The 16895-nt window shown below is 56.8% G+C and overlaps 1 protein-coding gene and 2 long non-coding RNA genes across 3 annotated transcripts in view; 1 reads left to right on the forward strand and 2 right to left on the reverse strand.

Annotated features, from left to right (window-relative positions):
- Positions 1 to 1453: 1453 nt before the first annotated feature.
- On the reverse strand, positions 1454 to 4776 carry LOC310668733. Its single transcript, XR_014506819.1, has 3 exons — positions 4747 to 4776; positions 4302 to 4352; positions 1454 to 1521 (listed from the first exon to the last, which is right to left on the reverse strand). It is a non-coding gene; the product is annotated as an uncharacterized lncRNA (long non-coding RNA).
- A 6455-nt stretch (positions 4777 to 11231) lies between these two features.
- On the forward strand, positions 11232 to 14523 carry LOC310668817. The gene is made up of 3 exons (XR_014506847.1): positions 11232 to 11252; positions 11370 to 11418; positions 14492 to 14523. It is a non-coding gene; the product is annotated as an uncharacterized lncRNA (long non-coding RNA).
- Positions 14524 to 15168: 645 nt separating this feature from the next.
- Positions 15169 to 16895, reverse strand: part of LOC310668816 (spectrin alpha chain, non-erythrocytic 1-like) — a gene marked incomplete at its 5' end in the record, with an annotated part of 66474 nt that continues 64747 nt past the window's right edge. The window contains 2 exons of the mRNA XM_083422135.1: positions 15169 to 15367; positions 16696 to 16895. The exon at positions 16696 to 16895 is cut by the window's right edge and continues 89 nt beyond it. Of these exons, the coding sequence (XP_083278261.1) occupies positions 16859 to 16895 (37 nt within the window). The remainder of the gene's footprint in view (positions 15368 to 16695) is intronic.

Here is a 16895-nt window from a genome sequence, read left to right on the forward strand (position 1 = left end):
ATACAAGTCAACGCAACTCAACAACTCAACGCAAGTCAACACAAGTCAGCATAACTCAACCCAACTCAACGCAACTCAACTCAAACTAACTAAACACAACTTAACCCAACTCAACAAAACACAACGCAACTCAGCACAACTCAACACAACTCAATGCAACCCAAGTCAACTCAATGCAACTCAACACACAACCCAATAACTCAATGCAACTCAACTCAACGCAACTCAACGCAAATCAACGCAACTCAACACAACTCAATGCAACCCAAGTCAACGCAACGCAACACAAGTCAACACAAGTCAACGCAAGTCAAGAAAAGTTAACACAAGGCAACACAACACAAGTCAACGCAAGTCAAGGAAAGTCAACTCAACGCAACACAACTCAACGCGAGGCAACTCAACACAACTCAATGCAAGTCAACCCAACACAACCCAAAAAGCTACCCAACAGCCCAACCAACCCACAACCCAACAACTCAACACAACAGCACAACACACAACACAATAGTTGGTTGAAGTTCAATTTTATGTATGTAAATATATGTAGATTATTAAAGTTTTCTTGGTACACAAAAGGTGTGTTGTGTGTGTTTGTGTGTGTGTTGTCAAGTCAAGAAACGGACTGGGTGGTTTTTGCGCCCCAAAGGGAAACACACAACCCACAACGCAACGCACAACTCAAGACACAACTCAACTCACAACCCAACCAACAACTCAACACAACCCACAACACAAAACCTAACCCAACTCGCAACTCAAGCCAAAACACAACACAACAACCCAAGCCACAACCTAACCCAACAACACAACACAACCCACAACTCAACTGAAGCCAACCCACAACAACACAAGACAACACAACAACTCTTCACAACCCAACACAACAACTCAACCCAATCCACAACCGAACCCACAACTCAGCTGAACCCAAGCCACAACACAACCCACAACGCAATCCAACGCAACTCACAACCCTACCCAACCACTCTTCTCAACCCAACTCAACCAACCTACAACACAACCCACAACACAACAACACAACTCAACCCACAACTCAAGCACAACCCAACTCAACCCACAACACAACACACAACACAACTCAACCCACAGCTCAAGCACAACCCAACTCAACCCACAACACAACTCAACCCACAACTCAAGCACAACCCAACTCAAACCACAACAACACAACACAACCAAACCTAACCCATAATCTAACAACTGAATTTGACTCAACCCCACCCAACCCACAACACAACAACACAACACACAACTCAAGCACAACCCAACTCAAAACACAACACAACAACCCAACCCACAACCCAACTCAACCCACAACTCAAGCCCAACTCAACACAACCCAAGACCTAATCCAACAACCCAACCCACAACTCAACACACAACTCAACCCAACACCCCAACCCATAACCTAACCCAACTCAAGCCAACCCAACCAACAACTCAACACAACACAACTGAACCCAACCCACAACCTAACCCAACAACGCAACCCAACAACTCTTCTCAACACAACTCAACCAACCAACCCACAACCCAACCCATAACCTAGCCCAACCCAACCCAATTCAACGCAACCCAACAACACAACCCAAAACCCAACCCATAACCTAACCCAACAACACAGCCTAACCCCACAACACAACTCAGCCCAACCCACAACACAACACAACCCACAACCTAACCCAACAACTCAACCCAACTCAACTGAACCCGGCCCACAACCCAACTCAACACAACCCACAACCCAACAACTCAATTCAACCCAACCCAACAACTTTTCTCAACCCAACTCAACCAACCCACAACCCAACCCAACCCACAACCTAACCCAACAACTCAACCCAACAACCAAACCCACAACCCAACCCAACTCAACTGAACCCAACCCACAACACAACACAACAACCAAACCCACAACCCAACTCAACTGAACCCAACCCACAACCCTACCCAACAACACAGCCTAACCCCACAACCCAACTCAGCCCAACCCACAACCCAACCCAACCCACAACCTAACCCCACAACCCAACCCAACCCACAACATAACCCCACAACACAACACAACCCACAACCCAACCCAAACCACAACCTAACCCCACAACCCAACCCACAACCTAACCCCACAACCCAACCCAACCCACAACCCAACCCAACCCACAACATAACCCCACAACCCAACCCACAACCTAACCCAACAACTCAACCCAACCCACAACCTAACCCCACAACCCAACCCAACCCACAACCCAACCCAACCCACAACCTAACCCCACAACCCAACCCAAACCACAACCTAACCCCACAACCCAACCCAACCCACAACCTAACCCCACAACCCAACCCAACCCACAACCCAACCCAAACCACAACCTAACCCCACAACCCAACCCACAACCTAACCCCACAACCCAACCCAACCCACAACATAACCCCACAACCCAACCCAACCCAAACCACAACCTAACCCCACAACCCAACCCACAACCTAACCCCACAACCCAACCCAAACCACAACCTAACCCCACAACCCAACCCACAACCTAACCCCACAACCCAACCCAACCCACAACCCAACCCAAACCACAACCTAACCCCACAACCCAACCCACAACCTAACCCCACAACCCAACCCAACCCACAACATAACCCCACAACCCAACCCAACCCAAACCACAACCTAACCCCACAACCCAACCCACAACCTAACCCCACAACCCAACCCACAACCTAACCCCACAACCCAACCCAAACCACAACCTAACCCCCCAACCCAAACCACAACCTAACCCAACCCACAACATAACCCCACAACCCAACCCAACCCAAACCACAACCTAACCCCACAACCCAACCCACAACCTAACCCCACAACCCAACCCAACCCACAACCTAACCCCACAACCCAACCCAACCCACAACATAACCCCCCAACCCAAACCACAACCTAACCCAACCCACAACATAACCCCACAACCCAACCCAACCCACAACATAACCCCACAACCCAACCCAAACCACAACCTAACCCAACCCACAACATAACCCCACAACCCAACCCACAACCTAACCCCACAACCCAACCCAACCCACAACCCAACCCAAACCAAACCACAACCTAACCCCACAACCCAACCCACAACCTAACCCCACAACCCAACCCAACCCACAACCCAACCCAACCCACAACCCAACCCAAACCACAACCTAACCCCACAACCCAACACACAACCTAACCCCACAACCCAACCCAACCCACAACCCAACCCAAACCACAACCTAACCCCACAACCCAACCCACAACCTAACCCCACAACCCAACCCAACCCACAACCTAACCCCACAACCCAACCCAACCCACAACCCAAACCAAACCACAACCTAACCCCACAACCCAACCCACAACCTAACCCCACAACCCAACCCAACCCACAACATAACCCCACAACCCAACCCAACCCACAACCCAACCCAACCCACAACCTAACCCCACAACCCAACCCAACCCACAACCTAACCCCACAACCCAACCCAACCCACAACATAACCCCACAACCCAACCCAAACCACAACCTAACCCAACCCACAACATAACCCCACAACCCAACCCACAACCTAACCCCACAACCCAACCCAACCCACAACCTAACCCCACAACCCAACCCACAACCCAACCCAAACCAAACCACAACCTAACCCCACAACCCAACCCACAACCTAACCCCACAACCCAACCCAACCCACAACCTAACCCCACAACCCAACCCAACCCACAACCCAACCCAAACCACAACCTAACCCCACAACCCAACCCACAACCTAACCCCACAACCCAACCCAACCCACAACATAACCCCACAACCCAACCCAACCCACAACCCAACCCAACCCACAACCTAACCCCACAACCCAACCCGCAACCCAACCCACAACTCAACCCAACTCAACTGAACCCGGCCCACAACCCAACCCACAACCCAACTCAACCAACAACTCAACACAACACAACACACAACACAACAACCCAACCCAACCCACAATCTAACCCAACAACTCAACACAACAACCAAACCCACAACCTAACCCAACTCAACTGAACCCAACCCACAACACAACCCAACAACCTAACCCACAACCCAACTCAACTGAAGCCAAACCACAACACAACCAAACAACCCAACCCAACTCAATGGAACCCACAACACAACACAACAACCAAACCCACAACCCAACCCAACTGAACCCAACCCAACCCAACCAACAACCCAACCCACAACCCAACCCAACAACTCTTCTCAACCCAACTCAACCCAACAACCCAACTCAACCTAACCCACAACACAACTCAACAACTCAGCCCAACTCAACTGAACCCAACCCCAAAACCCAACACAACTCAAACCACAACCCAACCCAACAACCAAACCCACAACCCAACTCAACACAACCCAACAACCAAACCCACAACTCAACTGAACCCAACCCACAACCCAACACAACCCAACCCACAACACAACAACCAAACCCACAACCCAACTCAACACAACACAACCAAACCCACAACCCAACTCAACCCAACCCAGCAACCAAACCCACAACCCAACCCAACTGAACCCAACCCACAACACACCAACCAAACCCACAACCCAACCCAACTGAACCCAACCCAACAACCCAACCCACAACCTAACCCAACAACTCAACCCAACAACCCAACTCAACCTAACCCACAACCCACAACGCAACTCAACAACTCAGCCCAACTCAACTGAACCCAACCCCAAACCCAACACAACTCAACAACCAAACCCACAATTTATTTCATTTCATTTTATTGTTGTTGTTGTAATTTCATTTCATTGTTGTTGTTTCATTTCATTTTATTGTTGTTGTTTGTTGTTGTGTTGTTTTGTTGTTGTTGTTTCATTTCATTTTATTGTTGTTTGTTGCTGTTGTTGTGTTGTTGTTGTTTGTTGTTTCATTTCATTTTATTGTTGTTGTTGTGTTGTTGTTTCATTTCATGTTGTTGTTGTTGTTGTTGTTGTTGTTGTTGTTGTTGTTGTCATTCTTATCAAAAGCACCACAATTGGACATTTGCCGATTACACAACTTCCTTTCCTCCGGCGAAAATCCGGCATCTTCCAGAACTTTCCTGCCCCCCAAGTCCTCTATGGGTCGCGGCTTCCGGCCATTGGTCTCATCTCCTCTTCCAATGTGTGGGTCGCCGAGGCGGATGTGGGGCTGACCCATATGTGTGGGGCTGAGAGGAGAGGAGGGCTATGGGGCGCTCAAGGGTCCGGTAGACTGACCCATATGTGTGGGGCTGAGAGGAGGGGAGAGGAGCAAGGAGGTCCACGTTTCTATGGGGCGATGTGGGGCAATGGGACCCTCCTAATGGTCCTGTAGACGGACCCAGATGTGTGGGGCTGAGAGGAGGGGAAAGAGGGGCTATGGGACCCCCAAGTGCCCTCTAGACTGACCCACATGTGTGGGGCTGAGAGGAGGGGAGAGGAGCAAGGAGGTCCAAGTTTCTATGGGGCAATGTGGGGCAATGGGACCCTCCTAATGGTCCTGTAGACTGACCCAGATGTGTGGGGCTGAGAGGAGGAGAGAGGAGCAATGGGACCCACATGTGTCCTCTAGACCGACCCATATGTGTGGGGCTGATAGGGGGAGAGAGGAGCAATGGGACCCACATGTGTCCTCTAGACCGACCCATATGTGTGGGGCTGATAGGGGGAGAGAGGAGCAATGGGACCCACATGTGTCTTCTAGACTGACCCATATGTGTGGGGCTGAGAGGAGAGAGGAGCAATGGGACCCACATGTGTCCTCTAGACCGACCCATATGTGTGGGGCTGAGAGGAGGAGAGAGGAGCAATGGGACCCACATGTGTCTTCTAGACTGACCCATATGTGTGGGGCTGAGAGGAGAGAGGAGCAATGGGACCCACATGTGTCCTCTAGACTGACCCATATGTGTGGGGCTGAGAGGAGAAAGAGGGGCAATGGGACCCACATGTGTCCTCTAGACTGACCCATATGTGTGGGGCTGATAGGAGAAAGAGGGGCAATGGGGCACCCAATGAGCCTTTGGACTGACCCACATGTGTGGGGCTGAGAGGAGAGGAGCAAGGAGGTCCAAGTTTCTATGGGGCGATGTGGGGCAATGGGACCCTCCTAATTGTCCTGTAGACTGACCCATATGTGTGGGGCTGAGAGGAGCGGAAAGAGGGGTTATGGGGCGCTCAAGGGTCCAGTAGACTGACCCATATGTGTGGGGCTGAGAGGAGAGAAGAGGGGCAAGGAGGTCCAAGTTTCTATGGGGCGATGTGGGGCAATGGGACCCTCCTAATGGTCCTGTAGACTGACCCAGATGTGTGGGGCTGGGAGCAGGGCTATGGGGCATCCAAGGGTCCGGTAGACTGACCCATATGTGTGGGGCTGAGGAGGGGAGAGGAGCAAGGAGGTCCAAGTTTCTATGGGGCGATGTGGGGCAATGGGACCCTCCTAATGGTCCTCTAGACGGACCCAGATGTGTGGGGCTGAGAGGAGGAGAGAGGAGCAATGGGACCCACATGTGTCTTCTAGACTGACCCATATGTGTGGGGCTGAGAGGAGGGGAAAGAGGGGCGATGGGACCCCCCAATGGTCCTCTAGACTGACCCATATGTGTGGGGCTGAGAGGAGAGAAGGGCATTGAGATCCATGTTTCTATGGGGCAATGGGAGGGGAGAGGGGCAATGGGACCCCCCAATGGTCCTCTAGGCTGACCCATATGTGTGGGGCTGAGAGGAGGGGAGAGGAGCAAGGAGGTCCAAGTTTCTATGGGGCGATGTGGGGCAATGGGACCCTCCTAATGGTCCTCTGGGCTGACCCAGATGTGTGGGGCTGAAAGGAGATGGGCTATGGGGCACCCAATGGTCCTGTAGACTGACCCATATATGTGGGGCTGAGAGGAGATGGGCTATGGGGCATCCAAGGGTCCGGTAGACTGACCCATATGTGTGGGGCTGAGAGGAGAGAAGGGCAAGGAGGTCCACGTTTCTATGGGGCAATGTGGGGCAATGGGACCCTCCTAATGGTCCTGTAGACTGACCCATATGTGTGGGGCTGAGAGGAGCAAGGAGGTCCACGTTTCTATGGGGCGATGTGGGGCAATGGGACCTTCTTAATGGTCCTCTGGTCTGACCCATATGTGTGGGGCTGAGAGGAGGAGAGAGGAGCAAGGAGGTCCAAGTTTCTATGGGGCGATGTGGGGCAATGGGACCCTCCTAATGGTCCTGTAGATGGACCCAGATGTGTGGGGCTGAGAGGAGAAGGGCTATGGGGCGCTCAAGGGTCCTGTAGACTGACCCATATGTGTGGGGCTGAGAGGAGGGGCAAGAGGGGCAATGGGGGCACAATGGTCCTCTGGACGGACCCATATGTGTGGGGCTGATAGGAGAGGACCCATAGGTGTGGGGCTGAGAGAAGGGGAAAGGGGTAATGGGACCCCAATGGTCCTCTAGACGGACCCATTCAGCCCCACACATATGGGTCCGTATGAGGAGAGGGGCAAGGAGGTCCAAGTTTCTATGGGGCAATGTGGGGCAATGGGACCCTCCTAATGGTCCTGTAGACTGACCCAGATGTGTGGGGCTGAGAGGAGAGAGGAGCAATGGGACCCACATGTGTCCTCTAGACTGACCCATATGTGTGGGGCTGAGAGGAGAGAGGAGCAATGGGACCCACATGTGTCCTCTAGACTGACCCAGATGTGTGGGGCTGAGAGGAGAGAGGAGCAATGGGACCCACATGTGTCCTCTAGACTGACCCAGATGTGTGGGGCTGAGAGGAGAGAGGAGCAATGGGACCCACATGTGTCCTCTAGACTGACCCATGTGTGTGGGGCTGAGAGGAGAGATGGGCTATGGGGCACCCAATGGTCCTGTAGACCGACCCATATGTGTGGGGCTGAGAGGAGAAGGGCTATGGGGCATCCAAGGGTCCTGTAGACTGACCCATATGTGTGGGGCTGAGAGGAGAGGAGATGGGCTATGGGGCACCCAAGGGTCCTCTAGACTGACCCATATGTGTGGGGCTGATAGGAGGGGAGAGGGGAAGGAGGTCCAAGGTTCTATGGGGCGATGTGGGGCAATGGGACCCTCCTAATGGTCCTGTAGACTGACCCAGATGTGTGGGGCTGAGAGGAGGGGAGAGGGGCAATGGGGTGCCTAATGGTCCTCTAGACTGACCCATATGTGTGGGGCTGAGAGGAGGGAAGGGCAAGGAGGTCCAAGTTTCTATGGGGCAATGTGGGGCAATGGGACCCTCCTAATGGTCCTCTAGACTGACCCATATGTGTGGGGCTGAGAGGAGGGGAAAGAGGGGCGATGGGTCCCACAATGTCCTCTAGACTGACCCATATGTGTGGGGCTGAGAGGAGGGGAGAGGAGCAAGGAGGTCCAAGTTTCTATGGGGCAATAGAAGGGGAGAGGTGCAATGGGGCGCCCAATGGTCCTCTAGACTGACCCATATGTGTGGGGCTGAGAGGAGGGGAGAGGAGCAGGAGGTCCACGTTTCTATGGGGCAATGGAGGGAGAGAGGGGCAATGGGACCCCCTAATGGTCCTCTAGACTGACCCACATATGTGGGGCTGATAGGGGGAAGAGGGGCAAGGAGGTCCAGGTTTCTATGGGGCGATGAGCTATGGGGCTCAATTGTCCTTTAGACCCACCTAGATGTGGGGCTGAGAGGAGGGGAAAGAGGGGCAATGGGACCCCCAAGTGCCCTCTAGACTGACCCACATGTGTGGGGCTGACAGGTGAGAGGGACAAGGAGGTCCAAGTTTCTATGGGGCAATAGAAGGGGAGAGGAGCAATGGGGCGCCCAATGGTCCTCTGGACTGACCCATATGTGTGGGGCTGAGAGGAGGGGAAAGAGGGGCAATGGGGGCTCAATGGTCCTCTGGACTGACCCATATATGTGGGGCTGATAGGAGAGGAGAGGACCCATATGTTAGGGGCTGAGAGAAGGGGAAAGAGGGGCAATGGGACCCCCAACTGTCCTCTAGACTGACCCATATGTGTGGGGCTGAGAGGGGCAAGGAGGTCCACGTTTCTATGGGGCGATGTGGGGCAATGGGACCCTCCTAATGGTCCTGTAGACTGACCCATATGTGTGGGGCTGAGAGGAGATGGGCTATGGGGCACCCAATGGTCCTGTAGACTGACCCACATGTGTGGGGCTGAGAGGAGGGGAGAGGGGCAAGGAGGTCCAAGTTTCTATGGGGCGATGTGGGGCAATGAGACCCTCCTAACGGTCCTGTAGACTGACCCACATATGTGGGGCTGATAGAAGGGGAGAGGGGCAAGGAGGTCCAAGTTTCTATGGGGCGATGTGGGGCAATGGGACCCTCCTAATGGTCCTGTAGACTGACCCATATGTGTGGGGCTGAGAGGAGAGGGGCAAGGAGGTCCAAGTTTCTATGGGGCGATGTGGGGCAATGGGACCCTCCTAATGGTCCTCTAGACTGACCCAGATGTGTGGGGCTGAGAGGAGATGGGCTATGGGGCACCCAATGGTCCTGTAGACTGACCCATATGTGGGGGGCTGAGAAGGGCTATGGGGCGCCCAATGGTCCTCTAGACGGACCCATATGTGTGGGGCTGAGAGGAGGAGAGAGGAGCAATGGGACCCACATGTGTCCTCTAGACTGACCCATATGTGTGGGGCTGAGAGGAGAGGAGAAGGGCTATGGGGCATCCAAGGGTCCTGTAGACTGACCCATATGTGTGGGGCTGAGAAGAGAAGGGCTATGGGGTGCTCAAGGGTCCGGTAGACTGACCTATATGTGCGGGGCTGAGAGGAGAGGTACAAGGAGGTCCAGGTTTCTATGGGGCGATGAGCTATGGGGCACAATTGTCCTTTAGACCCACCTAGATGTGGGGCTGATAGGAGGGAAAAGGGGGCCTATGGGACCCACAAGTGTCCTCTAGACTGACCCACATGTGTGGGGCTGATAGGTGAGAGGTACAAGGAGGTCCAAGTTTCTATGGGGCAATAGAAGGGGAGAGGAGCAATGGGGCGCCCAATGGTCCTCTAGACTGACCCATATGTGTGGGGCTGAGAGAAGGGGAAAGAGGGGCTATGGGGCGCCCAAGGGTCCTGTAGACTGACCCATATGTGTGGGGCTGAGAGGAGGGGAAAGAGGGGCGATGGGTCCCCCAATGGTCCTGTAGACTGACCCACATGTGTGGGGCTGATAGGTGAGAGGGACAAGGAGGTCCAAGTTTCTATGGGGCAATAGAAGGGGAGAGGGGCAATGGGACCCATATGTGTGGGGCTGAGGGGAGAGAAGGGCAGGGAGGTCCACGTTTCTATGGGGCAATGGGAGGGGAGAGGAGCAATGGGACCCATATGTGTGGGGCTGAGGGGAGAGAAGGGCAAGGAGGTCCATGTTTCTATGGGGCAATGGGAGGGGAAAGAGGGGCTATGGGACCCCCCAATAGTCCTCTAGACTGACCCATATGTGTGGGGCTGATAGGAGAGGAGAGGACCCATAGGTGTGGGGCTGAGAGAAGGGGAAAGAGGGGTAATGGGACCCCAATGGTCCTCTAGACTGACCCATATGTGTGGGGCTGAGAGGAGGGGAGAGGGGCAATTGGACCCCCAAGTGCCCTCTAGACGGACCCATATGTGTGGGGCTGAGAGGAGAGGGGCAAGGAGGTCCACGTTTCTATGGGGCGGTGTGGGGCAATGGGACTCTCCTAATGGTCCTCTGGACTGACCCACATGTGTGGGGCTGAGAGGAGGAGAGAGGAGCAATGGGACCCCCCCCCAAAAAAACCCTCCATCCCTGCCCCGATCTCCATGGGGCGGCAACCTAGGACCCGGACCCCCCGCCCTTCCACCCCACACATGGGGGGCTGCCCCCCAACCACAGAAAACACCCAGACTCCTTTTCTGCTTGGACCAATCGCCTTTATTCCTCAAAGCAAAGCTGGATGTGGGGCAAAGGTGTGGGGCAGGGATGTGGGGCAGAGCATGCGACGCCGGACCCGAACCCCCCGCCCTGCCCCACACATGGGAGCCTGCCCCCCAACCAAATTGGACCAATTCTATTGATTTCTCAAAGCAAAGCTGGTGCCGGAAGGCGAAGTCCCAGGTATGGGGCAGGGGATGTGGGGCAGAGCATGTGTGGGGCAGGGGCCACTTAGGGGGCAGGCAGGATTGTGGGGGATCGAGTGGCATTGTGGGGGATCTAGGGGGAGTTCTAGCGGGGGAAGGGGGCGAGTTGGGGGGCTGCCCCACAGCGCCGTGGGTCACACCGTGGGGCAGGGCCTCAGTTGACGAAGAGGGAGTGGGAATTGTGGGGGATCTAGGGGGAGTTCTAGGGCGGGAAGGGGGAGAGTTGGGGCAGAGCATGTGTGGGGCAGGGGCCACTTAGGGGGCAGGCGGGCGAGCCCCCCGATCTCCATGGGGCGGCAACCTAGAGCTGCAACCTCGGATTCTCCACCCCACCCTTCCACCCCACACATGGGGGGCTGCCCCCCAACCACAGAAAAGACCCAGGGTCCTTTTCTGCTTGGACCAATCGCCTTTATTCCTCAAAGCAAAGCTGAAGCGGAAGGCGAAGTTCTGGATGTGGGGCAGAGGTGTGGGGCAGAGCATGCGTGGGGCAGAGGTGTGGGGCAGAGCATGCTTGGGGCAGAGGTGTGGGGCAGAGCATGCGTGGGGCAGAGGTGTGGGGCAGAGCATGCGTGGGGCAGAGGTCTGGGGCAGAGCATGCTTGGGGCAGAGGTGTGGGGCAGAGCATGCGTGGGGCAGAGGTGTGGGGCAGAGCATGCTTGGGGCAGAGGTGTGGGGCAGGGCACTCGTGGGGCAGAGGTGTGGGGCAGAGCATGCGTGGGACAGACGTGTGGGGCAGAGGATGCTTGGGGCAGAGGTGTGGGGCAGAGGTGTGGGGCAGAGCATGCGTGGGGCAGAGGTGTGGGGCAGAGCATGCTTGGGGCAGAGCATGCTTGGGGCAGAGGTGTGGGGCAGAGCATGCGTGGGGCAGAGGTGTGGGGCAGAGCATGTTTGGGGCAGAGGTGTGGGGCAGAGGATGCGTGGGGCAGAGGTGTTGGGCAGAGCATGCGTGGGGCAGAGCATGCGTGGGGCAGAGGTGTGGGGCAGAGCATGCGTGGGGCAGAGGTGTGGGGCAGAGGATGCGTGGGGCAGAGGTGTGGGGCAGAGCATGCTTGGGGCAGAGCATGCGTGGGGCAGAGGTGTGGGGTAGAGCATGCGTGGGGCAGAGGTGTGGGGCAGAGCATGCGTGGGGCAGGGGCCACTTAGGGGGCGCCAGCCAGACAGGATTGTAGGGAATCTAGTGGAATTGTGGAGACCTACAACCTCGGACCCAAACCCATATGTGTGGGGCTGAGAGGAGGGGAGAAGACCCATAGCTGTGGGGCTGAGAGAAGGGGAAAGAGGGGTAATGGGGCCCCAATGGTCCTCTAGACTGACCCATATGTGTGGGGCTGAGAGGAGGGGAAAGAGGGGCCATGGGACCCACAAGAGTCCTGTAGACTGACCCACATCTGTGGGTCTGATGGTTTCTATGGGGCAACAGAAGCGGAGAAGAGTCATGGGGCTCCATGATCCTCTAGACGGACCCAGATGTGGGGCTGAGAGGAGGGGGGCAAGGGGACCCCCAAGTGCCCTCTAGACTGACCCACATGTGTGGGGCTGATGGGTGAGAGGGACTGCCCTCCTGTCCTGCCCCACACTTTGGGGTCAACCCCCAAGAAAGACCCAGACTCCGATTTCTGCTTGGACCAATCGTATTTATTCCTCTAAGCAAAGCTGAATGTGGGGAGAAGCTTCCGCGCCGGATGTGGGGCAGAGCTGTGGGGCGGGAGAGCATGCGTGTGGGGCAGGGGGCGCTTAGGGGGCGGGCAAGCCAACCAGGCAGGATTGTGGGGGGCCAAGCGGCAATGTGGGGCTGATAGGAGAGGAGAGGACCCATAGGTGTGGGGCTGATAGGAGAGGACCCATAGGTGTGGGGCTGAGAGAAGGGGAAAGAGGGGCTATGGGACCCCAATGGTCCTCTAGACTGACCCATATGTATGGGGCTGAGAGGAGGGGAAAGAGGAGTAATGGGACCCCCCAATAGTCCTCTAGACTGACCCATATGTGTGGGGCTGAGAGGAGAGGGGCAAGGAGGCCCAAGTTTCTATGGGGCGATGTGGGGCAATGGGACCCTCCTAATGGTCCTGTAGACTGACCCACATGTGTGGGGCTGAGAGGAGGGGAGAGGGGCTATGGGACCCCAATAGTCCTCTAGACTGACCCATATGTGTGGGGCTGATAGGAGGGGAAAGGGGTTATGGGACCCCAATGGTCCTCTAGACTGACCCATATGTGTGGGGCTGATAGGAGGGGAAAGAGGGGCTATGGGACCCCAATGGTCCTCTAGACTGACCCATATGTGTGGGGCTGATAGGAGGGGAAAGAGGGGCTATGGGACCCCAATGGTCCTCTAGACTGACCCATATGTGTGGGGCTGATAGGAGGGGAAAGAGGGGCTATGGGACCCCAATGGTCCTCTAGACTGACCCACATATGTGGGGCTGATAGGAGGGGAGAGGTTTCTATGGGGCAATGGAAGGGCAGAGGGGCAAGGGGGCCCAAGGGTCCTGTAGACTGACCCACATATGTGGGGCTAATAGGAGGAGAGAGGATCAATGGACCCCCCAATTATCCTAGACTGACCCACATATGTGGGGCTGAGAGGGGGGGAGAGGGGCTATGGGGCAACCAATGGTCCTGTAGACTGACCCATATGTGTGGGGCTGAGAGGAGGGGAAAGGGGGGCAATGGGGGCTCAATGGTCCTCTGGACGGACCCATATGTGTGGGGCTGATAGGAGAGGAGAGGACCCATAGGTGTGGGGCTGAGAGAAGGGGAAAGAGTAATGGGACCCCAATGGTCCTCTAGACTGACCCACATATGTGGGGCTGATAGGAGAGGAGAGGGGCAATTGCCCCCCCCAAGTGTCCTCTAGACTGACCCACATATTGGGGGCTCACGGTTCCATGGGGCAATGGAAGGGGAGAGGATCAATGGGTTCCCCCAATGGTCCTGTCGACTGACCCACATATGTGGGGCTGATCGGAGGGCAGAGGATCAACGGAGCCCCCAATTATCCTGTCGACTGACCCACATATGTGAGGCAGAGGTGTGGGGCAGAGCATGCAGCGCCGGACCCGAACCCCCCATCCTGCCCCACACATGGGGGCCTGCCCCCCAACCAATTGGACCAATTCTATTGATTTCTCAAAGCAAAGCCGATCCGGCGCCTTTCTGGAACGAGATATGGGGCAGGGATGTGGGGCAGGAGAGCAGGCGTGTGGGGCAGGGGCCACTTAGGGGGCGGGCAAGCCAACTAGACAGGATTGTGGGGGGCCGAGTGGACTTGTGGGGGATCTAGGGGGATATCGAGTGCGGGAAGGGGGCGAGTTGGGGGGCGGCCCCACATTGCCGTGGGTCACGCCGTGGGTCGCACCGTGGGGCAGGGCCTCAGTTGACGAAGAGGCAGTGGGAATTGTGGAGAATCTAGGGGGAATTATAGGGCAGGGATGGCAGGATAGGGAGGGGGGCGAGTTGGGGGGCTGCCCCACAGTGCTGTGGGTCGCGCCGTGGGGCAGACGCTCCGTTGACGCAGAGGGAGCGGGAATTGTGGGGAATCTAGTGGACTTGTGGGGAATCTAGGGGGAGATTGAGTGTGGGAATAGCAAGGCCGGGAAGGGGGCGACTTGGGGGGCCGCCCCACAGCGCCGTGGGTCACTTAGGGGGCAGCCCAGCAAAACCAGGCAGGATTGTGGGCAATCTAGTGGACTTGTGGGGGATCTAGGGGGAGATCGAGCGCAGGAAGGACAGTGGCAGGAAGGGGGCGACTTGGGGGTCGGCCCCACGTTGCCGTGGGTCGCGCCGTGGGGCAGACGCTCCGTTGACGCAGAGGGAGCAGGAAATGTGGGGAATCGAGTGGCATTGTGGGGAATCCAGTGGAATTGTGGAGACCCACAACCTAGGACCCCAACCTGCCCCCCTGCCCTCCCGTCCTGCCCCACACTTTGGGGTCGCCCCCCAACCCCCAAGAAAGACCCAGACTCCCGATTCTGCTTGGACCAATTCTATTTATTTCTCAAAGCAAAGCTGGCGCCGGAAGGCGAAGGCCCAGATATGGGGCAGGGCGTGTGGGGCAGAGCATGCGTGGGGCAGGGGCCACTTAGGGGGCAGGCAGGATTGTGGGGGACCGAGTGGAATTGTGGGGGATTGAGTGGCATCTAGGGGGAGATTGAGCGCGGGAAGGGCAGCGCTGGGAAGGGGGCAAGTTGGGGGGCCGCCCCACATTGCCGTGGGTCGCGCCGTGGGGCAGACGCTCCGTTGACGCAGAGGGAGTGGGAATTGTGGGGGATCTAGTGGGAGATTGAGTGTGGGAATAGCAAGGCCGGGAAGGGGGCGGGTTGGGGGGCCGCCCCACATCGCGCCATGGGTCACGCCGTGGGGCAGACGCTCCGTTGACGCAGAGGGAGCAGGAATTGTGGGGAATCTAGTGGCATTGGGGGAAATCTAGTGGAATTGTGGAGATCTACAACCTGGGACCCACACCCGCCCCCCTGCCCTTCCGCCCCACACTTTGGGGTCGCCCCCAACCCCCAAGAAAGACCCAGACTCCGATTTCTGCTTGGACCAATCGTCTTTATTCCTCTAAGCAAAGCTGAATGTGGGGAGAAGCTTCCGCGCTGGATGTGGGGCAGAGCTGTGGGGCGGGAGAGCATGCGTGTGGGGCAGGGGCCGCTTAGGGGGCGGGCAAGCCAACCAGGCAGGATTGTGGGGGATCGAGTGGACTTGTGGGGAATCTAGGGGGAGATCGAGAGCGGAAAGGGGGCGAGTTGGGGGGGCTGCCCCACAGCGCCGTGGGTCGCGCCGTGGGGCAGACGCTCCGTTGACGAAGAGGGAGCGGGAATTGTGGGGAATCCAGTGGAATTGTGGAGACCTACAACCTGGGACCCAAACCCGCCCCCCTGCCCTCCCGTCCTGCCCCACACATGGGGGTCTGCCCCCCAACCACAAAAACACCCAGACTCCTTTTTTGCTTGGACCAATCGCCTTTATTCCTCAAAGCAAAGCTGAACCAGAAGGTGAAGTTCTGGGTGTGGGGCAGAGGTGTGGGGCAGAGCATGCGTGGGGCAGGGGCCACTTAGGGGGCAGGCAGGATTGTGGGGGACCGAGTGGAATTGTGGGGGATCGAGTGGCATTGTGGGGGATCTAGTGGGAGTTATAGGGCGGGAATGGCAGGGCTGGGAAGGGGGCGACTTGGGGGCCGCCCCACATTGCCGTGGGTCGCGCTGTGGGTCACGCCGTGGGGCAGATGCTCCGTTGATGCAGAGGGAGTGGGAATTGTGGGCAATCTAGTGGACTTGTGGGGAATCTAGGGGGAGTTCTAGGGCGGGAATAGCAGGGTCCGGAAGGGGGCAAGTTGGGGGGCCGCCCCACATTGCAGTGGGTCGCGCTGTGGGTCACGCCGTGGGTCTTGCCCTCAGTTGACGAAGAGGGAGCGGGAATTGTGGGCAATCTAGTGGACTTGTGGAGAATCTAGGGGGAGATTGAGTGTGGGAATAGCAAGGCCGGGAAGGGGGCGACTTGGGGGGCCGCCCCACATTGCCGTGGGTCGCGCCGTGGGGCAGACGCTCCGTTGACGCAGAGGGAGCGGGAATCGTGGGGGATCTAGGGGGAGTTGTAGGGTGGGAATAGCAAGGCCGGGAAGGGGGCGAGTTGGGGGTCGCGCCCCACGGCGCCGTGGGGCTCAGTTGACGAAGAGGGAGCGGGTGAACTCGACGTAG

The sequence above is a fragment of the Podarcis tiliguerta genome (genome assembly GCF_965153285.1).
Source record: "Podarcis tiliguerta genome assembly, chromosome: W".
Classification (NCBI taxonomy): Eukaryota; Metazoa; Chordata; class Lepidosauria; order Squamata; family Lacertidae; genus Podarcis; species Podarcis tiliguerta.